General features: G+C 46.8%; 1 protein-coding gene and 1 long non-coding RNA gene across 5 annotated transcripts in view; one reads left to right on the top strand and one right to left on the bottom strand.

Annotated features, from left to right (window-relative positions):
• Nucleotides 1-454: 454 nt before the first annotated feature.
• On the bottom strand, nucleotides 455-3,771 carry LOC116667691. The gene is made up of 3 exons (XR_004324676.1): nucleotides 3,595-3,771; nucleotides 830-1,883; nucleotides 455-583 (listed from the first exon to the last, which is right to left on the bottom strand). It is a non-coding gene; the product is annotated as an uncharacterized LOC116667691 (long non-coding RNA).
• A 324-nt stretch (nucleotides 3,772-4,095) lies between these two features.
• The window catches only part of CHST11 (carbohydrate sulfotransferase 11), a 249,545-nt gene continuing 231,030 nt past the window's right edge, over nucleotides 4,096-22,610 (top strand). The window contains exon 1 of one of the 4 annotated variants that reach the window (XM_032493452.1): nucleotides 4,096-4,976. In XM_032493452.1, coding sequence (XP_032349343.1) covers nucleotides 4,874-4,976 — 103 coding nt within the window. In that variant the 5' untranslated portion in view covers nucleotides 4,096-4,873. Of the gene's footprint in view, nucleotides 4,992-22,610 lie in introns of all 4 variants that reach the window. The other 3 variants (XM_032493451.1, XM_032493454.1, XM_032493453.1) reach the window with 3 other exon arrangements.

Below are 22,610 nucleotides of genomic sequence, written 5' to 3'. Positions count from 1 at the left end.
ACCTGCCTCAGGTCACACAGACCCACCTGGTTGGTCTGAGCCCTCAGCCTGACTGGCAGTCTGGAAGGAGAAGAGAGGGGACCCTGGAGTCCCTGCCGCTGGTTGCTTTCTAGCTTTTCGACCTTGGATCTGCCAGCACCAGCTGTGTGACCCTGGGTGTGTCACCTTTCTCTGCCTCAGTTTCCTCCTCTGTAAACCGGGAAGAATGGCCCCATCTGGAGGCTTGTGGTGAGGGAAAATGTGTAAAGCACTGAGGACACCATGTACACATCTGGCTTCCCCTGTGGCCACACTGGAGACGGGTCCCTGGGGTCGGCAGAGGCAGGACCATCTGACTGGAGCTGAAGAGCTTCTAGGTCATCTGGATGGGAGTTTGGGAGTTGACCAGGGACCACCAGTTAAGAAATCCTTGAGAGAGATGAGCATCTTGGGGAGCTGATTTCTGGGCTGTGGGTGGAGACAGGGAGGGTGGCAGAGGCCACCGAAGGCAGTTGAAGGGAGCTTGGGGTAGTGCCCGAGGGTCTGAGGGTCCAACAGATGTCTTTCCTCTCTAACGGAGGGAGAGGAGTCTCTTGGGCCTAAACTGGGTGGAAGGTCAAAGGCAGAATCAGAAAGTGAAACAGAATAATAGCAGCTCTTTCTTTCCTCCCTTATTTTCCTCCTCTCCCTCCCTTATTTTCTTCCCTCCCTTTCTCCTTTCCTCCCTCTTTCTCTATCTCCTCTTCTCTCTGTTCTCTCCTCCCTCCCTTGTTCTGAAAGGCCAGGGAAGAAGAGCCTCTCTCAGAGCCATGTCATGAGTAACCCACTTGTGTACTTGCGGTTTACCTACCTGGAGAAGAGTGGTACCCTAAGGTCTCCACATGCTGTAGGCAAATGGTTTCTGATTCAACTCCACAAATATTTACTGTGCTCTGGTTAACTGAGCGTACTTTGTGCTGGAGGTGCCAGAGAGATGCAAATGGGCAGAGCCCATCCTGGGAGGAGCCAGTCTGGGGCTCCTGGCTGATGTTGGCTGAAGACATTACCCCCGCCTTCTCTAAGGATGCTAAAGAGCTCTCTGTCTACAAGTGCCTTGAGCCCACATCTCCTTCCAAAAAAGTGCAGAAATTGGCAGCCAGTTCTGCAAGATCTTAACAAGACTGTACATTGAAGGTGTCACCTACAGGAATGAGGTAGAACTCAGCCTGCAGGTATGGGAGGGCTTGGTAAAGATCTGCTGGTTCACTGCTGATGGCACACACAAGCTGGAATTCTGATGTTGCATCTTTCTCTCCTCTGAATTTTCCAAGATCATCCACATACACAGAACTTTCTCCTCAACATGGTTTTCAGGGGCCACACCAGCAGTTTGAAATTGACAGAGCCTCAATTTAATTTGTATATGTTGCTTCATTTGGAGAGTAAGATTCATGCCTCACGATCAACCAAGGGTTAGCCAGGCCCCATGATGAGCCCAGAGCCGATGTGCTGAAGCTCTCGGAGGTGAAAGGGTATTTAGAAAGACGAGGGAAAATAAGGTCTGAAGAGGGACAGGGGGCTGCAGTCAGGAAGACAGTTTCCAAATGCTTTGGGCTTTCTGACTTCCTGGCCTGGATGGGATGTAGAGCAGAATATGAGTAGTTCTGGCCAATGAATGATGAGCAGAAGTGACACGTGCCTTTTCTGGGCTGGATCACTGAATTGTTGGGGTGAGGCCTCCTTTCCCCAGGCAATGTTCTAGCGGAGTGCTGCTTAAGCCTCTTCCTGTACGAGGTATTCCACATGTTCAGCCCCTCTGCTGACCCATGGCAGACAGGTGTTGGAGTGAGACCTCAGCCCTGGATGTTTTAAGCCATTAAAGTTAGGGCTTGTTTGTTATTGCAGTGTAACCTCATCCGTCCTGACTGGTACATTGGGAAAACAAAAAGCTTGATGTGAGAGGCAGCCTTCTGTTTACTTCTCTTCAAAATTCAATACATCAAATATCCTTCCTCTTCAGTCTTATCAGTGAACACTGTCCTTTATTGGGTCAATATTTATCATGTAGCATGCATAAAAGATACAATGAAGTTTTGTTACGATAGAAAAGGAAAGAAAGCAATGACTGTGTGATAAGAAGACAAGAAATAGAACTTTTCTCTCATCCCTAATGTGCATAGAACAACAGAGTCACAGACTATCACCACTGACCATTACCATAGACTTCAGAAGGGATCTAATTCAACTTCCTAGTCCAAGAAGGCATTATATCTCCATCTCAGACTTATTTGTACCAGAGCAACCTGGTGCCAGTTGCTCTGCTGAGCACGAGAAAGCAACAGATGAATAAACTCAGTTTAGTAGGTACAGTGACCCAAGAGGGGTTTGGACCTAGTGCTCAGAGCAAAGAGGTGGAAAGAAGCCACTTCAAGTGAGAAATCAGGGAAGGCTTCTTGGAAGAGGTGGTGATTCACCTGTCAGAACCTTATTCCTCACTGTATGTTTGGGCCCATTCCTGACTGTGAGAATGCAAAAATGGATGCTGGGCATGGTTCACCATCCTTCCTCACCAGAGGGGCCAACTAAACCTTCCATGACCCACCTGGGATTTGGCTTCTGACCTCCACCTTGGCCCCATGACTTCCCAGACTGCCTTATGCATGTCCAGGCTTTTATACAGGAAGGCGAGAGACCAGTTGGGTGACCTGGGAGCAAATCCCAGCCTGTTTTATAAAACCAGGAGTTAAATGAGAGCCTTACATTCTCGGCTAAGCACTGCGAGTGCCCATCTAGCCATGCTCCTTGCAAGGAACCCTGCCTTGGTGGAGGTTGGGTGTGTAGGGTAAGTGTAGCTCTCATTCCTGATCTCCTGTTGGGGGCACAAATCACTGAAGAATGACTTTGTACTGGATCTTGTTTAGCTCGGCTGCCTTTACAGCTCATTCACAAGTAAGCACAAATTAATACAGTACAAACCGGCCACATAAATATTGTGCTGTAATTGTCTTCTGTAATCAAAGTCAAGGCTGCTGACTTTGTTACTTTCCCTACTTCCCAACTGCTGGAGGAAGACTTTGGGGGAGGGGAACTGAGGTTGTAGAGGTGGTTTTTGTTGCCTGCATCTGTTTTCAAGTTGTGTGTCTTATGTATTCAGAGGAGGATAAGGCTCATTACATTCAGATTCAATAAGTATTTATCAAATGCCTGTTATGTGAGATGTATTGAAAGACACATTATCTTATTTCATTATTAGATGAGTTAATAGTAGTAAAGATTTGACAACATGCACAAAAGTTAGTCTTTACAATAACTTTTTTTCCCTGGTATATATTGTTGGAATTTGAACAACCCTTTAACTTTAAAAAACCTGTTGTAAACGTATAAAAGGATATGACAGCCTTATCTCTTTGCTCACAGAATTCACAAAGGGCAGAACAACAAAATCTTCCACTCTGGGTAGTTAGATAAGTGGACTATAGTAACCAGTTTTCTCCAGCTAGTACTGGGTGAGTGAGTCAGTGATCTCTGCACTGTATACCAGTATCCACTTGATTGCTAAACAGTCTAAATGCATGGAGTTGGAATTTTCAAATCACTTCACCCAAAACAAGAAAACAACGCCATCTTTCCATTTACCTGCCAGTGCTAAAGCGGGCTTGGTTTTTTCCAGTGGTTGGTTGTACCAGGAGGAGTGACTTCGTGGGGGCATCCTCTCACATCCACTGCGCTGACTTTTTTTGCACTTTGGAGGATTTGGAGGGAGCTCTCCCCTTTGGGAAATCAAACTTCGAAAATCCAGAAAACCCTTTTTGCCCTGTTGAGGGGGGTGGGTGTCAGAGACTCTGCATAAACCCCCGGGAAAGCTCAGCTGTCGCCTGACCCCTGAGGGTTATGTAGTTTTCCTAACCCTGACCTCAAGTCAGCCGTCTTTAACCCCTTTCCAAAAGGTCGCTCATGCTGGGCTGTCGTTTAAAAGAAAAAAACCGAAACCGCTCGGTTCAGAGCTACAGGAAAAGGCCACTCGCTCCCTGGGGGCTTGGGGTAACTTCCAGGCTACCCTAACCAGGGATTCGCAGGAAACCAAGGATTCCGCTGGACCTGCTCTTCCCGTGTCCCACCCGCTCCCCGTCACTTCCCTCTTCACACGCCGGCAGGAGTGGGTGGCAGCACCGAGGCGATTTTACTCGTATTTTTTTCCTCCGAGTTTTGTCATGGAAACGCTGACACACACAGACGGCGGCCGGGCACGGCCGGGGACTGAGGGCTTTTGGGACCCTGCGGGAGCGCGGCGCGCGCTCCGCACTCCCCGGGAAACAGCTGGACGCGACCAAATCCAGGGTAGGGGCGGGGGGAGCGCGACGCTCCGCCCCGGCGCTCGGGTCCCTCCCTCCACCCTGCTGCTCCCCGCAGGCGCCCTCCCCTCGCCGGGGGCTGCGAGTTGCATTTGGTAAAACCCAGCCCCGGAATATATAGATCATTGGAGCGCAATGAAGTAGCCTTTGGAGAGGAGGGAGGGGGCCGGTCCGACTGCCACAACGGCCAGCGCAGCGGCAGCGGCGGCGGCACCATCATCATCGCTCGCACCCCAGCCGCCCGGCCCGAGAGGAGGCAGCGGCGGCCACCGGCGAGAGCGGAGGCGGCGGAGGAGAGGCGAGGAGGAGCAGCCGGAGGAGCAAGAGCGCGCGGCCGGCAGGTCCACGCATCTCCGCACTTCCAGAGCAACTCCGGCGCCTTCCACACCCCTGCCCGGGGCCGGAGGCTCCGAGAGCGCCGCGAAGCCAGTCCGATCCTCCTTGCGAATCCTGCCCAGCCTTGCTCTGCGCCTCCCGGGATCCGCTCCGCACGGCGAGGTCCTCTTTTACGCGCTCCGGGCGCGCCTCCCGGACACCCGGGTCCCCGTAGCCAGGACAAAGCCATGAAGCCGGCGCTGCTGGAAGTAATGAGGATGAACAGAATTTGCCGGATGGTGCTGGCCACTTGCTTGGGATCCTTTATCCTGGTCATCTTCTATTTCCAAAGTATGTTGCACCCAGGTAGGGGGCGCGTTAGCGTGGTTTTGTTGGATATTTTCTTCTCTCGCGCGCTCTCGCTCGCTGTCTCACTCCGCCTGGTTTCTGCCTCTTCCAACCTTACCTCTTCTCCCTGGGCCACCTCAGGGTTCCTTGCTGACCGGGTCTGCCTGGATCACCGAGTCGGGATGAGGAGGAGGAGGGAAGATGTGCACGCTCTTGTTCTTCCTTCCTGCTCGAGGCTGGAGGATGGGACCAGAGCGGCGGTAGTTTTTTTTTTTTTTTTCTTTGTGTCTCTGGTCTGCCAGTCTGCGAAGGTAGCAGGGCAAGACAGAGGTTGTGGGAAGCTCCTGGGGTGGGAGGTTGATTTGAAGAGAACGAAACTCCCTCCCCTCTCCTGCCGAGGTTTGAAGATGAAACAGGCGCTGGGAGTCGGCCGCCCCGCGCCCCAGCGCTCTGCCTCTTCCTGGCTGGGGGGCCAGGGGCGAAGGGTGCGCGCTCCAGCAAGGTTGCGAGTCCCCGCCGAGAGCTGGGGAGCCCGGGGCTAGGCTCCCACGTGTCCGGGGCTTGGCGCCGCGCTGAGCAGGTGTGGGGAGAGGTTGGGTGCTTGGTGCTACCCCTCACCTGGCTGGGGAAGGGGCCCGGCGCCGGCTGTTTGCCCCCGGGGTGCGGCTCCGCATTGACCTTGCGGCTGGTGCCTCTGGGCCTGCTCCATCCCCCACAACACCACCCCCTCGACCCTGCGCTGGGGGATTCAGAGCTCCTGGGTCGTGCCTCCGTAGTTTGGGAGGAAACTTTGGCCGAATCCTGGGCTGACCGTCAGATTGCATCCCCCACTCCTGGGTTCTGAGCATCTGGAGTCCTCTGGTGGCCCCGGCCGTGTAGGAATGAGCCCCCTCCTGGTAGCCCCCACTGTCTTAGACAAATTACGCACCTGAAATCTGGACTAGGGGAGGGACAGGGCTAGCCCCTTCCGAGGGGCTCGAAGGAAAGTTTGGGACTTGGGGAGGAAGGGGCGCCTTCGAGCGTGGCGGCCCCTAGTTCGCAACTCCGCTCTGAAGCCCAACAGGTAAAACCTTCCAAAGAGGCTTCCGGGGTAACGCGGATCTCCCCGTGGAGCCTTGGTCCTCCACTTCCTGCCCCCCAGCAAGCCCCTACGGGGCCACCTTGGCTCCCAAATACATTTTTCACGTCTCCGAGTTGCCCTTCTCTGTATAGTCACAACAATAATTTGCTTTTATAATTGCAAGGAAAAGGGAGCTGGAAACACATTTCCTTCCAGGGCTATAGGGTTGGTGTTTTCTTTTTGCCTCCTGCGTTCTCCTTTCAGTGAGTATCTAACACTTTAGCACACGCAGACCCGAATTCATCTAGCCTGCGTTTGGGTCCATGGCAGAGGAATAAAGCTGTTCTTTCCATCAGACAGGCACAGCTGCCGGGTGTGAGATTCCTTGACTGCCGGGGATGGGATGGCCCCTCTCCCCTGCTTAGTCTGGAGCAGTTGTTAAGGCGGCCACATTGCCAAGGATATGGTCATATGGCAGGACACTACCATATGTAACCTCAGGACATCCGAGCCAGTCTTGTAAAAGGTGGCTTTTGTTTGCAGCTGGGTATTTTTAGTTTCATGTCAGCAAACTACAGCGGTGTTTGTCTCCTCACCCAAACCAGTGGTTGTGAAACTTCTAAGGGAATTTAAAAATGGACCTGGCTTGCTTGCTGGCAGCCAGGCGGTGGTTGCAGTGGGCAAGACCAGACAGACAGCGGCATCCCAGAGACCAGGCCAGACTCCGCCCGAGGGCTGGGGGACTGGGTGGTGTGCAAACATACTGGGGCTCCAACAGTTTAAACAAAGGGTCAAATGATTTGGTCTAGACACTGCAGATGTGTTTGGGCCATTTAAAGTTTTGCCTGCACCGAATGTGCCAGGTAATTCTCTGCGGAAATGCCCGGAACAGGGATGAATATTAGTCTCCGGCAGGAGTGTACTTTAACCTGTGAGTTGTGTAGTGACATACTCACTAGTCAGACTGCTACTATCCATGGTTTTCATGCATCTTGTTCTTTTCTTTTCCTGTGTGAGAATTAGGAAATAATTTGCTAGCCAGAGATGCCAGGAAGAAACTTCCAACTTATAATTGGCACTTGCAAAAACTCCCAGCTCTATTTGGAATATTAAGGTGACTTGAAAGTGGCATTAGCCCCTTTCAGTCTGGCCTTTTGGAATCAGGGACAGAACCTTTTCTAAGGCTGTCCTGATAAAGCTTCTCTGTCCCTGAGCCTCTGCTTTCAGCCTTGGCCTCCCTTCTTGGTCCCATTTCCTCCCCAGAAATGGCATTTGTGGATTATTTGCATCTATATGAGTATGCTCATCTGATATTTTGTCCCCAGTCCATAGCAAATACTACTTTCAATACATTCTATTGAACATAGAAGGGCAGGTAGCTCAACTGAAAGGTCTTCCTTATTTTGAATTACATATGGTTCCAGAAAAACTCCATGTCAATGGTTTATTATTACATGGGACATAAAAATATGCTTTGAGATTCTTATTAAACATTTACTTTTGCTCTCCATTTTATTAAAGCACACTGATGACAGCTGATGCTAAATCTTTTTCTTATCATTTTGAGTTTCCTTAAAAGTTAGCTGAAATTTGTTTCTTGGAAGGATTCAGGGTAATGATAGATGATCCTTTAGCCTGCCTCTGCAGTTTCTGTCTCTCCAGATCACCCTGGGAGAGGCAGAAGGGACCACAGCATGGCACAGATTGTGTTGCTAAAAATTTGGAGCCCTCTGGCAGGAGGGCTATTTCTGTTTCTATCTGGAATAGCAAAATAGTATTCTAAAAGAAATGGATTCCTGGCTTCATTGATAGCTAGCGAATACCTGGAGTGTGTGGGGAGGGGGAGAAACAATAAAAGGAGACAGCTGGTGGGGGGCTCGCTGTTGCTCCCTCTAATTCTAATTTGAGGTTCATTATCTTTTATACTTTTCTAATATATAAACTTGAATAATTGATCTTTAATTTGGTTGGAGGGTTTGGCAGAAGTGGGCCTTGACAGTAGAGGTGGTTTTCTTTAGATCTTTGACACTCTGGGTTAACAGTCTTAGGGCGGGGACCAGATTTTAGACCCCATTCTAATCCCAGTGTTTTACACAGTACCCGGCACATAGTAGGTTCTCAATAAAATAATTGCTGGAGGAATGCAAGAAGTGCCTGGACTCTAGGAGATCTGCTTCTTCAGTTTTTAGCAAACCTTGCCAAGATGTGTAGTCAGTAAGTCTGGCTTTTGGGAGGGAGGGCAGGGGAAGGGACAGGGAGTGGGGGATGGAATAATTAATTCTCCGCCCTCCTGGGCTCTGAGGTCCCCTGAGTCTTGGATCTTGCTCACCCTGCACCAGACGGCAGCATTTCCCATGGCATAGATTTGCTGTCCTGAAGTGTGAGGCAGTGAGGCACTGCTGGGTGTCCTGGGCCCTGGGGAAGCTCGGCCTCATTTAGTCACTGACCAGTAGAAACCCATCCACATGAGAGATACCTTCTGTGGGCGTGAACTGCTCCTGATTTCGATGAGAATGGAGCTGCATGCCTGTGGTTTGTGCACATGTCAGAGCCATCAGTGAATGCATCCCGTGAAAGTGCATCCCCAGGATTGAAGTGTCTCGCCTACCTGCCCCAGCCGGCTGGCCTTTGATGGAGCTGTGTCGGGCAAGGCAAAGCAGAGGGGCCCCCAGGCTGCATTTGTGCTGAGTGTGTGAAGACAGCTCCTCTGAACCTTCCTTTTGTGTGACTCCGTAGGATTGTGGTTTTGTTTGAAAGCTCCTGTTCATAGAAGAGAAGCCAGCGGAGAAAGCCTTTTTTTGCTTTCTTTCTCCTCCTCTCTCTTTTTTCCCCTTTGCAATATGTTTACTTTCACTGTCGCCTGGGATTTCTTCGCCTTGGTTGAATGTATTGAAAGATTATACCCTTTATTTCCAGACTTCTTGGGTTACCCCTTTGTAGTTCACTTGATTAGACTGAATGTAAAATACTCTTGTATTATCATTTTAATCTAATTGTAAACACAGTGGGTGCTCACTTCAGAAAAATTTAGGAAGTACAGAAGAAAAACAATCTTTCATTAACCTACCACCCAGAGGCAATGGGGACTTTCTTCTGTAGATTACAGAATATATATTAAAAAATTAGTTGAGGTCACATCATGGGTTTTGTATCTTGTTTGATGGACAATATGTGTTTTAGACAAGTGCATCATTATAGTGACAAGTTATTAAGTTTAAAGACAGACAATTTAACCACAACTGTTTAAATTTATAGAGTTGCATTCACCTCTCTGCTCTTGCCCCCAGCCCCTTTGCAGGCTATCAGTCTGCAATGGTGCTGCTTTTTTTTCACCCCCTGCACATACTTAATTTTAAATTAAAGAATCTTTCTGCTGGTACATGAAATGAGTTTGGATCACACTAGTTTGTAGGGGCTGTTCTTATGTTATCTATCTGAAACTTCCTTTGAAAAGATGTCAGAAGGGCCTCAAATATAAGACTGTTATGAATCCTGGAAATAGCACTAAATAACCCAAGGATAAGACGTTTCCAGCATGGGGTGTCTCCTTGGCAGTTTAAATGTTTGCGCCTCAATGGGGAGTTCCATAGCTGCATGAAGATGAGACAGATACACTTAGGCAATTTCCTTTGACAGTTACAGCCACTGCCCAGGAGTCCCCATTTCTCTGCCTCTGAAATCGGAGTGGTGATCAGGCACTGGAGAGAGAGTGGTTGGGGAATTTCTGATGGGGCAGGGGTGAGGGACTCCACCCTCCTGCAAAGGTGGCTGCTGTTTGTATTTATCTGGATGAAAAGTCATTTTGCTTATGACGAGCTCTATCAGCAACAGCCATTTAAAAACAGGAAATCAAAGGCTTACAAGCACGGGCACCACCCTTTCCCTTCTTAAATCCACTAAAGGGACAAACCTCTTCTTAATCTGTTAGTAAGAAAGACTCTTGAAAGTCGCGACCACTTGTAAGGTCAGATTCTGAGCAAACCCGGAAGTTGTTTTACATACTCATTTTCTCTTTTTGTTTTTCTTCTCTTGAATTTTGAGTCCCCATCTTTATCCCAAGTGAAGAGAGAGGCATTTCATCTTAGGAGCTCATTGAGTGATCTGATCTGTCCATTAAAAAATCCCGGAGTTTGTAATGTGGTGTATTTTAGATCAGATATGACTGGTCAAAACTTGAAAGCAGAGTTGCTCTTTCTTTCTCTGTTTCTCTTTGCCCTCTACTCTGGGTCGTGTATTGTTCTAGGCACTGGGGGTATAACAAAACATGACTTCTGCCCTCATGGAACTTAGATTCTAGTGGGCTAGGCGGACATCAAGCCAAGGCAGAAGTCACATGTCTGGCATGTCAGATGGTGTGCAGAGAGAAGAACAAAGCAGAGGAGATGAATGAGGGCTGTGGGAGGCCAGGGTTGCAATTGAATATAGAGGTAATTATGGGATGTCCCTGATATGATGACACTGGAGAACAGAGATCTGGCCATGTGGCCACCCAGTCCCAGGCAGAATGTTCCAGGCAGAGAATAGCACAAGTCTAATCCCCGAGGGAGGCAGGACCCTACATGGCAAGCAGCTCTGAGTTTGTGGAGCAGAAGGAGGGAGCAGTTAAGATGATGAGGTGGGGAGACTGTGTGGACCTTGGTCTTGACTGGGACGGGATGGGAAGCCCTGGAAGAGTTTTCTCCTGGAGGAGGGGTCACAGAGCAGGGGTGGACATGCTGGAGCCTTTGTCTTGCAATTTTGTGTTTATCTTAAGGCAGCCATAGTGCCCTTTGGTGAAGTGGTTACCCTGTAAATCCCACTTTCCCACCATCAACCCCCCAAACTAGATCACCCCTGTTTTCCATTTTTTAAAGCAGTAATGTATGAATCAGAAAAAAAGATTTGACAAAAATTGTAACTGTGCTTGTGTTGGGAAATTCTTCAAATATTCAGGGTACGATCCATGGCGTTCGTAGATAAAAACAACCACAAATGGCCCCTGACTTGCACAGGCATTCAAGAAAACTGGAGACTGAATGGGTTGATGATTTGGGAGTGAAAGACCAGGGTCCCTGTGTGGGGACCCCCTACTGCCTAACCCCATGAACTATTATATTGTATCAATTTTAAGATACTCATTTTTTTTTCACATTTTCCTATTTGTAAAAATTTGTGTTGTAATCGATAGTGTCCTGATGCTGTGCCGACCTTTACCGAGGAGCTTTTTTTCCTTAGTGGTCCGTCAAGTGGTGGTATGTCTTACAGCTGATGCCCTCGGACCTGCTCCTGTAAATTGTGAAGTGCCTTCTGTAAACCATGGCACACTGTAACCTCAGTAAGGTGATGAAAAATGGCACTCCTGCAAGACTCAGGCTCCAACTGAGGGCCTGGAGGTACCTGATCAGCCCTGATCACCTGCTTTGTAAAGGCTTTGCCAGCATGCAGGCCTTTAAGTTTTTCCTGCCCTCCCTGGGAAATGTGCACTCTTTTCAGAGCCTTAGGGCTTGCAGTCAGTCTCTCTCTCTCTTTGGTTAACTGATGAGGTTGGTAAGTGTCAGAATGGGAATGTGGGAAAGTAAGTTATTTAACATGGGGCTCGAGCCTGGAAGTTCACGGAGAAATAGACATGGATGTTTCTTGGGGAAAGTGTCACCAGTGTGGATTTCTTTCAAGGCCGTTGAGGTCCCATGATCCTCGAGCATTTCTTTTCCCTAGCCTTTTTAGAAATGCGTTGTAGTTGGTTGTTTACTTGTACATCTTCCTCTTTTGAGAAACCTGTGCCATGTTCCTCTTTATAGCCTCTGAGTTTGGTCCAGAGATGCTTAGGAAACATTTAGTAAGTAAATAAGTGATTGGCCAAGATGCCTCTTCTGCCCCCACCCACATCCCACTAATATGAATAGAGTCCAAAGGGGAGAGCCAGCTTGGCTTACTGTGTCCAAACAGCTTCTGATATGGTCTGTTTCATTTACCTCCCAAAACTCTTTGCTCCTGGTTTGCTAGGATTCAGTCAGGCTTCAGGGCAGGAACTAGAAAGCGGTCTAGGTATTTTAGGCAGAAAGGTATTTAATGGAGGGAATCTGGTGCTTATAAAATTGATGAGAAGGCTGGAGGCATAGGGCTCTTGGCTGGGCCTCCAGAAATGGGTCCCAGCTAATCGTGGTAGTGTCTGTAATAACTTACAAGCACATATTGACATGACTGCTCAAAAAAAAAAAACTGACCCACCAAGCTTGCTACTACTTTCAAGACCATTTCTGGAACCACTGAATCCAAGAACAAACTAATGACACTGGGAATGGGGCATCAGAAATCCTGATTCCAGAATTGGAATGTTCTCCACTATAGTCACCTCTTGACACCCAGAAAGCCTTTTCATGAAGCACGGTGGCCCCTTTCATGCTGTTGCAAAAAGCCTTCACATCCACATCACCACGTCTGTCAGTAGGAAGACAACCCAGAAGGCGGGAAGGGGGCCTTTAGCTCATGGCTTCTTTCTAAATCTTGAGTGAGTGCTTCTATTTCGGGGAACCAAATTCACATTCAGAACCCTGGTTTCAAGAAAGCCTGGGAAACACAGCTTTTAAATTAACAGCCTCTGCCATGTAGAAAGGCCTTCTAGAAGGGGGTGGAATGCATGATGAACAAACATCCAGAGTACTCACCACACCCTATTGGTAAAACATATTTGAGCAGATATCCCCCATATATTTTGCTTATGGAAAATTTATACACATTACTCCCATTATCCAAATATGTAGAATAAGGATATTTATAACTTTCAACAATAGTGATTGTCAATCCACATGTTCTTTATCATCTGGATAATTCTGTTAACTGACTCCTTGTCAGTTCTGATTCTCTCATCCTTTTTGCCTTGTAATGTGGCATACAAGACTCAGGGAAAGAGAGGAAGGCCATTTTCTTGTGTGTATGCGTTGTGAATATTATGTCCAAGCTGTGGTTTCTTGGCTGGGATCTCTTTAAGCTTCTATGCCATTTTGTGAAGATTAGTTTAGGTGACAGTAGACAGTCATATCTGTAAATCTACTTACGATTCAGCTGTAAATGATGGCTCATTGAAATATGCTGAGCGTAGTGGGATTATTGAGTTTCTTCACCTTGTGACTTTCCTCCTCGGGATATCTGAGTTTCATAAACAGCATGGAACTTGGTATGACAAGTTAGATTTGGGTGTTTGTTTCAATTCATATTTAACATGAATCTGTATTTTTAACATTAAGTTTCTTTTTCTAGAGTCAATGAAAATGGAAGGCCTGATGTTTCCTATTCAGGCCCCTTTGTGGCAGAGTGCACGTCCACTAGGCTTTGGAACCCAAGGTGTAGACTTGTCTTGAATGTAGCTGGGTGATTGGCAGGCCTGCCACAGTCAACTTTGGGTACAAGGACAGTGTTAACCCAGGGCTAGTTCTAGCAGGGGTGAGTCAGAGTTTGGCTTTAGATAAATAGTATGGGCAGGACTGATACTTACAGGATCACTGGAGCTTAACTCTAACTCAGATAGATATGGATTAGACATGAAGAAACCTGGTAATGTAAGTGTTTAAGTCCTTATCAATCTCTGGCTTAAGCGGTTATCTTAAAAGCCTTGTGAAAAAAGAAAAGAAAAAAAAAAACCCACAAAGGCAACGCAAATGAAATAGGCTGGTGGCTGGGTTTCTGTTAGAAACTGTTAACTTCAAAGAATCCCGGAAGAGGCACAACACAAAGGCCCCTCTGAGGTGGTGGTGTAATGGGACTCATTACATTTCTTAACAGTTGACATAGTTTACCTTTAATGCCATTGTTCATGGTCATTCACTCTGGTGCAGAAAAGCACAGAATTTGCAGTCCAGAGACCAGTGTCAGGCCTTGGCTGTCCACTATATCCATTTGACATCACTGAAGAGATTTTTGTTGAATCCTTGTTGAGTTAGGCTCTGTTCTCGGTGCTGGACATTCAGCAGGGACAAGGGACAAAAGTTCATGTCCTCGTGGTACATCCGATGGGGCGGAGACATAATATAAACAAATGCATGTTTAAACCATAAATATGTTTGATGGTGACAAGTGCTACAGAGGAAAAATAAAGCCAGAAAGGGGGATGTGAAATAGAAGCAATGAGGGGACTGCTCTTTGAAATAAAGTGGTCAGGGAAGGCTCCCTGAGGAGGGGGCGTTAAAGATGGAGGGAGATACGGGCCCAAGAGGCAGGAGCTGAAGAAGAAATACAGATATTTATTGGATATTATTTATCGAAGGCTGACATGGGTCAGGTGTTTAATACGTATTATTCCTTACAGGAATCTGACATGGTCCACCTGTTATAATCACCATCTTACAAGAGTTGGGGGGAGACCGAGCTTACACAGGGAGGAGCTGATGACACTAGAATTTAAACGTGGCTGTCTGACTCTGTGGCTCTGAATGTCTAGTAGGGGCTCTCAGTTGGGGGTACTCTCTGCCTCCCCTGTTTGGAAATGTGTAGTGATGCTCATTTGGCCTGAGGATTGATGACGTCAGTTTAGTGGTCAGGGCCAAGGATGATAGACATCCCGCACAGGGTGGGATCTTTCTGCCCATCAAATAGTCATCCTAACCAAGGGCTGATGGTGCTTCTCCTGGAGAAATACCTTAAGACTCTTCATGCTTAACAGCATCTGGCGAGGTACCTGGCCACCCTCCATGGCTTGGGAAAGTGCCCAGCATGCTGTAGGGGCTTAATAATCGATCGAATGAGTGACTGAGTGAAAGTCACAAACTCAGAGATTTGGTCCACCTCATTTGCCAAGTGAAGGTAGTAATAGGACCTCTCTTATGTGGTGGTGGTGAGGATTCAATGACAAATGAAATGTGATAAAGACATTGAAAGTGGATGAAAGGTATATGTGTATTGTTAAAATAAATGCACTGTGGTTCCTCATCCTAAGATTTTAATCTTCATGTTTACAACAGTGCTGTTAGATTTCATTCTGCTTGAAACCTGAGCGAACGTTTATCTGTTTCATAGGTGTGACCTACACCGTAAGGTTTGCTGAAAGTGTCGTGCTCCTAGAGTCCCACAATACCTTCCTTCTATACACACTGACCCGCCGCCTGCTGTGCTGGCCTTGTCCCTGCCTCGGTGTAGTGGTGTAGTGGTGTAGTGGTGTAGTGGTGTTGTGGTGTAGTGGTGTAGTGGTGTTGTGTTTTGCAAAAGCAGAATTTATCTGGTGAAAAATCAGCTTTGTAGTTTCATGCTGAATGCAAAGGCCATAGCTCCCCCCTACCCCTGGTTATGCCCATAATTACCCATTGAGTTCCCATTAGCTTTGAATAGTGACACTTGAAAAACAACATGGGACACCTGTCAATGCCATTTCTGAAGCTGAACTCGGAGGTGGATGAGAGTCATTTCAGAACGATAACCGTTGGGTAGCAGCAGCCCTTACAGGAGCTGGGGATGGGGCACATTGCCTGGGACAGAATTGATTGGCCACTGTCTCCACGTTTGAGCCTGTGTTGTGCAGACGAGGACTTTATGGGTTATTCTTGAACAGGGACCAGTCAGCCCCACTCTTAACCTATTAGCCGGGAGCTTCCTCTGGTGCATGGTGCTCAGCAGGGCAGAGGTCTGTTTCTGAGCATCGTCACCGGAGCGGGTCCTGAAATTTAGTCTCAAGACTGTAATCTGGATTTGGGTGAGGTGCAGAGTTCTTCAGCCTGAGACCGAGGGCCTATCTGACGTTCTTCCTCTCCACCTCTGGTCCCTCGAGACAGTCCCTGCCGGGCTTGATACTTAAGTGTGAGTGGAGGAGTCTGTCAACGCTAGTGATTCTTTCAAGTTGAAAAGTATCTTTTAAACCATGCAGCTCTGCTGGTGAACTTTCCTCCTCCCTTCATTGATGTGGACCAGCAGTTTTCTCAGCTGGGGACAATTCTGTTCCCTTCTCTCCCCTACTGCGGGGGCCATCTGGCCATGTCTGGAGACAGTTTGGTTGTCACAGCTGCAGAGGTGGGTCCTACTGGCGTCTAATGGGCAGAGGCCATGGATGCCAATAAACATCCTACTATACACAAGACAGGCCCCCACAACAAAGATTATTCTGGCTCAGAATGTCAGTAGTTGTAAAAACCCGTGTTTAGACTTCATATTTTTCAGATACTTTCCTAAAAATAGCACTAATGAGTACGATCACTTAGTGATGCTGTGCATCAGACAGTATGCCAACGGCTGTACTTGGATGGTCTTCACCATGACCTGGTGAGGGTGGGCGTTTACCAGCCCCATTGTACAGATGAGGAAACTGAGGCTCAGAGAGGGTAAGGAGCTTGCCTGAGGTCACAGAGCTGGAAAGTTGGAACAGGACCCTGGCTTGGGTCTGACACCAAAGACTATAGTGTTCATTTCAGCAGTGTATCCCATCTACATGTTCTTGGTTTTTAGCTAATTAAGTCAAGAAGTAATTATTTTATAAGGGCCTTAAGCTCAGCATAGATGCTCAGTGGGACCTTCAGTGATAGCCCCTTCTCTTCTTACCCTCCACTCTATCCCCTGGTGAGCTCATTCCCCCTTGGGGCCGGCACTGTATCAGCTGTGTTCAGATGACACTCACCTCTCTTCAACTTGGATGTGTCTTGAGGTGAAAGTCCAGTTCATATGTTACCTCCTGTGTGAAACCAGAATGCAGAGTAAGGGGTTGGGTGTCCCATGGTCCTTCATGTGTGCACACGTCTGTTGTGACAAGTGCTGGTATGCCGGCTCATCCAGAGCAGGCCGTGTCTTGTTTGCCACAGTATCTCAGCACCTAAATTAGAGCCTGGTAATAGGAGTTGTCTTACTCTGGCTGGGCTGCTGCAACAAAAATCCCACAAGACTGGGTGCTTCTGAGAAAAAGAAATGTTCACATGTTGATATAGGGAAGTCGTTCTGGCTTGTACATGAATTCACTTGAACTTTATGCTAACCAAAACAGCCTGTTTGCAGCCTAGCAAACATACATTGTGCATCTGCTTTAATTATTAAAGAAAAGGGCACATTGACCAGAAGTAAAGAATGACCATGTTAAAAATAAAGATTAAATGCCCCTCTTCCCAAGACGCCAATGCTGGTCCTCCCTTGATGATAAGACTCCCTTCCCAGGTGCCAAGGCCACAGTGTACGTGCTGTACGTGCACGCACTGCTCTGGTGTTTTTGAAACCGTGAAGGAAGGTATCCCTGACTTGTTCAATGTTCTTTGTTCTGACAAGATATAAAGCTGTGCTGAAAACCCTGCTTCTCCAGAGAAGTTTCTCAGAGTAATCTGGGAAGCTGGCTTCCGGGTTAGTCCTCAGTTTGGCTCAAATAAAACTCTTTTTTATTCTTATTATTGATTGTTTATTGTTTATTTTCGTTGACACTTACAAACAACAGACATTCCTTTCTTGCAGCTCTGGAAGCTGGAAGTCTGAGATCAGGGTGCCAGCATGGTTGGGCGAGGGCCCTCTTCTGAGTGGCAGACTTCTCATTGAATCTCCACATGGCCATGGGGCAGGGGAGCTCTCTGGGATCTCTTTTATAAAGGCACTAATCCCACTCGTGAGAGCTCTGCCCTTGTAACCTAACCGCCTCCTGAAGGTCCCACCTCCTGATACTGTCACCTTGGGTACTAGGTTATCAACATATGAATTTGGAGCCGGGTGGGGAATAACACAAATATTTAGACCATAGCAGTAGTCACTTCGTAAATATTTATTGAAAGAATGAATACACTAATGGTAACTGGCCACCCAGAAGAAAATCCCCCTTATGGGGATGGCAGATATGGAATCTTCAGCTATTTCCTTGCCGATCTGATTTCAAATTTGAGTCTACAGTGAGTAAGAGAGCAAAGAGCAACTCATTCAGCACCATCGCTAGATGTAGACACAGCCAAATGGTGAACAACTCTAGAAGATGTGGTTATTATAGTAACCAGTGTGCCCTGGGAGGGGAGTCTGCTGACTCAGCTAGGAATGCCCTTCTAGGGCAGCGCTGCCCAATAGAAAATGCTGTCAGCTCCATAAGGAACCCTAAATTGTCTGGTAGCCACATTAAAAAAGTAAAAAGGAACAGATGAAGTTAATATCAAAAATATTATCATGTTAAGAAGCAATACATGTTAAAAATTATTGAGATATTTTGCATCGCTTTTTTTGTACTGGGTCTTTGGAAACCCAGTGTATATTTTACATTTACAGCACGCCTCAATTCAGACCAGCCACATTTCAAAATGCTCAATAGCCATGTGTGGCTGGTGGCTACCATATTGGATAGTGCAGCTCTGAAGCATTGAAGAACTTTTTATGCATTGGATTAGAGTTTTTTGGTTTACTTTTTCTTCTTTTTTTGCCCCTTCCCCCTTTTTTTCAGCATGATGCATTCTTCCCCAGGTTTAAGCTATACCCTTTGAGAAGACTGTTGACTCTCTTAGGACTCAAGGTGTTAAGTAAGAGCTATCTGTTGTGGCGTCAGATGTATATAGCTAATTTCAGGCCTCTAAGGTCTCTTTAGAGTCTCTTGGCTAATCAGTTGCCATCTGAAGTTTGACCCTCCAATGAGATCCTAACAGAGTCTCTAATGTAGAGAGAGAAACTATCAACTTCCTTCTACAGAGGCAGTGGAAACTCGGTGGAGTTCAGGGAATTGCTTAAATTTGCTTTAAAATGGTTCTAATGCAGAGATTTGAGTGCAAAGACTGGGCCGAGGAAGATTCATTCTGTTGGGGTGGACAGAAGCACGTGTGATTGACTGTTGTAGGGGGCCACACGTAACTGGGGTTACAAAGAGAGACAGACTGCTAAGGAAGGGGTGGGGTGATTGATTTAGGGAGGGGCGTGGAGGAAGACTCCACAGGACAGGTGATGTTTGCACTGGGCCCCGAAGGATGGGTAGAGATTTGCCAGGGGGACATGGAGGAAGGAGAAGAGAGACACTCCAGGTAAGGGTACCTGTCAGAGTTAAGGCAGGGCGGGAAGGAGAGTGATGCCTGGAGGCCGCGGAATGGAGAGGTGGGTGGGCAGCCGACCTGGAGGGCTCTGAGTGCTCTGAAGTTTGAATTTTATTCTTGGGCCCAGGGAGCCATAGGAGGTTTAGGGTCTCTTGTCTTTCAGATGATGAAGATTAAGCTCAATTTCATGAAACACTCTTGTTTCATTAGAAGGGCAGAGGTTTTCAACTCACTTGCTCACAATGAACTTGGAACCATTTTGAAATGGTTTCTATTATTATCATTTAATGGAGGCTAAGAAGATTATTCATGAATGTCTAAAGTGCAAAGTAGGAACTAGCTTAAAAGCACTCTGTGATGGGGCTTAAAACCCCGCTGTCTGCACTACTTGCACCAAAATTAGAGGCCGTGGAGGTTAAATTGCAGTCTCTCCGTTGTTCATGGGGCCCTAGGCTCACCCTCAGAGGCCCTGGGGGGAGTGGCAGGAGAAAGGAAGAGTGTGTAAATAGTTGCAGGAGGAGAATTTCTCGCTTCAGTGTGAGCTCTCGGGTCTGTCTGGGGTCAGGTTGCAGCTGTGGGCAGCCGTGGAGATGAGCCGGGTAGACTGGACCAAAGTCAGCCACTTCCTCCTGGGAACCCAGACCCCGAGCTTTAAGGCCCCAGGAGACGCGTCCCCAGCACCGTGTGTGGGGTCTGATCTCATTGTCTCCCTGAAAGCTGCCGCCCTGTGTAATCTGCTATGAAAAGGCTGCCTCTTTGGAGTCCGGGCTCCTGGGCTGTGGGAGAGAGGATGGGTTAATTGTAGAGCTCACACACAATGTGAAAAGGCATCTCTGGCTTTCAGAGTCACTTCTAGGGGGCATTGTGCTAGGCACAAAGCTGAGGGTCCCCTTCGTTTTCCCTGCTAGCCCGGAGCACTCGACACCTGATGGTAAATATGCTAGAGCTGGTTTCCTCATTGGGAAATCTCACCACCTTTGATCTCCCGTTTTCTCCCCGTTAAGACAACAGCACACAGGCAGAACTCTCCCAAAGGCTTAATTAAAAAACCAGAAAGTACCATAATGGCATCACAGATGTGCAGCATTTTGTAAGGGGTCATGTGGCCATGTAAACTACAGGGGTTTCTGGATTTACACTTGCCGATCTGTTAAGGATTTGGGGATTAGGGATTGGAAGGTCTAATTAAGACACTACCTGTTATTGAGGGTCTATGCAAAAGTATTGGAATCTAGCTTACTTTGAAGATGGAAGGGTTAGATCATGAATCCTTTAAGAGCCAAGGTTTTCTGGTACCTAAGGGCTCGCTGTATAATTTTGCTGTTCAAAAATGGAAGTACAGGTTTAAAATCAGAAATGGAACTGGCAATTTTTTAGTCACCTGTAATAAAACAGCTTTTACTGGGAAAGCGTGAACCATTCTATGAAAGACAATTATGTGCTTAAAGATACTAACTGGTAACGGTGGCCTTGCTCATTTTGGGGTAATCCATTTAATTCAGGAGGGGAGTGGCTGGGGGCTCTTTTCCTACAGGATTCCGGAGAGAATTCTTTTGAGGCTTGTGCAGCCTTTGTTTCCTGTGTCTGTAAAAGCAAATTGAGAATTTAAAAATAAATACGGGCCTGATAGCAAATGCCTTCCTGCAAATGGGATTCGAGCAACGTGAAGGATGTTGTCATTGGAAAGTCACAGCGACATTCCTCCTTTATTTTCATAGGAAATAAAAGAATCATGGGTTCAGAGTGCTGAGGTCTCAGCCTGTAAGCCTTGGCTTTGATTCGTTCTAAAACACGGGTAACCCTGCCAAGAAGCAGAGGTGCAGTTAAGGAGAAAGGGCGCTGGGTAGGGGGTCTGGTCCCCGTTCATCTAGGGGCCCTCTCACCTGTTACTAATGAATGTAGACGTTGGCAGTTTTCAAACTGCTCCTCCAATCCCAAAGCAGAAAACTTAATATCAAGGAAGGTTCCAGTAACCCCACCCTCCTCAGAGTGGCTCTGTGCTTATCTGTTTTATATTTTGAGGTTCTGAGTAAAATTTTGTTAGGAGAAAGTGTTTCAAGGCTAAAACCACCACCAACTTTGCAGTTGACTGCCGGGACTATTTCTAAGTCTGTTTCTCCCAACTCAGATTTTATTCTGTTAGCAGTTCTCAAAATTGATACACATTTACAGTTAGAGTTAAATCACAAGTGACGTGAATAATGACCATTAATCCAGTATGATCAGGTTGACCTCTTTCCACCCCTCCATCCATAACTCAAACATTTATTGACCAAAACATTCATCTGACTACAGAGACAAATCTAAATAAGACTTAGTTCCTGCATTCAGATAACTTGCCATTTAGCAAGTGGTGACAGACTCGTAATTGTGAGCTGGAAAGCTTTTCAGTAACAGCTATGGGCCACTAGAAAAAGAAGAGTAATTAATTTAGGGGAGGTCAGGGAACTTCACAGAGGAAGAACATCTGAGCTGGACCACAGTCATTTATTCAGTTATTCAACAAGCATTTATTGAATGCCTACCATGTGTGCCAGGACCCTTCCAAGTGCTAAGGAAACAGCAGGGGACGAAACAGACAAAAATCCCTGTCTCAATGGAGCTGACATTTCTTGGCATACAATTTATAAAGTGTCAAGTTTGGCAACACCGTTGGCTCCTTCTCCACCTTTGCCCCCTCCCCTGCCCTGCAGTATCAGAATAAAGCAATGGTTTGTGTGTGTGTGTGTATGTATATATATGTATATGTATATATATGTGTGTGTGTGTGTGTGTGTGTATATATATATATATATATATACTATATATATATATATATATATACATATATATATATATATATTTCAGATTATAAATTAAATTCCAGCATAATACAGAGAATTTTGAAAAAGATGAAAGCCACTTCCAAAAGAGTCACCCCTGATCCTCCCAGCCTCTGGGTAACCTCTAGTCTGTTTTCCTATGCATCCATACAAATATCTCTATTATCTATCTCTATGTATTTACAAAGATGCATATATTATAGTGTGTCTTGCTTTTGTCACTTAGTATTGAATCATAAGTATTTTCTCATGTCATCCCATTTTCTTTGAAAACACTATAATATTCCATCGTATGAATATGTCATCACATGGATGTAATTTAGTCACTCTCTTTTGTTGAACATTTACAAAAAAGATTTTCCCTTTTAAAAAATGGCCATGGTTCACCTTTCTGTACATAAAGCTTTGTCTGAGTTTCTTAATGTCTCTTTGAAATAAATTTCCAAAGGGGAATGCCCACGTTATAAACTGTGGGAGGCTCTTGGTAGGTGTAGCTAAACTGTTTTCTAGAAGGTTGCATCTATTTCTGCTCCAGCAGGCAGTGCAGGAATGTGTTGGTCTGCCTGATGGTAGCCGGTTTGATTTGGCCGCCGTCCAGATTACTAACAGAGCCTCCCTCAAACTCAGCATGGATGCTCTTGTTTAGTTTTTGGTCCACACCAGATAACGGGCTTCCGGAGAGCACAGAGCGTGTCCCTAGTGCCTGCCCTGTCACAGACTTTGAATATGTGCTTGCATGTCTGAACGAGTAAGCCGCAAAGGTGAGGAAGTTTCAGCCGACAGGGGAAGAGAATAGAACTTCTGCACCTTATCAGTGGACTTTCAGGAA

Source organism: Camelus ferus, chromosome 12 (genome assembly GCF_009834535.1).
Source record: "Camelus ferus isolate YT-003-E chromosome 12, BCGSAC_Cfer_1.0, whole genome shotgun sequence".
In the NCBI taxonomy this organism is placed as follows: domain Eukaryota; kingdom Metazoa; phylum Chordata; class Mammalia; order Artiodactyla; family Camelidae; genus Camelus; species Camelus ferus.
This window is presented reverse-complemented; position numbering and strand designations above follow the sequence as displayed.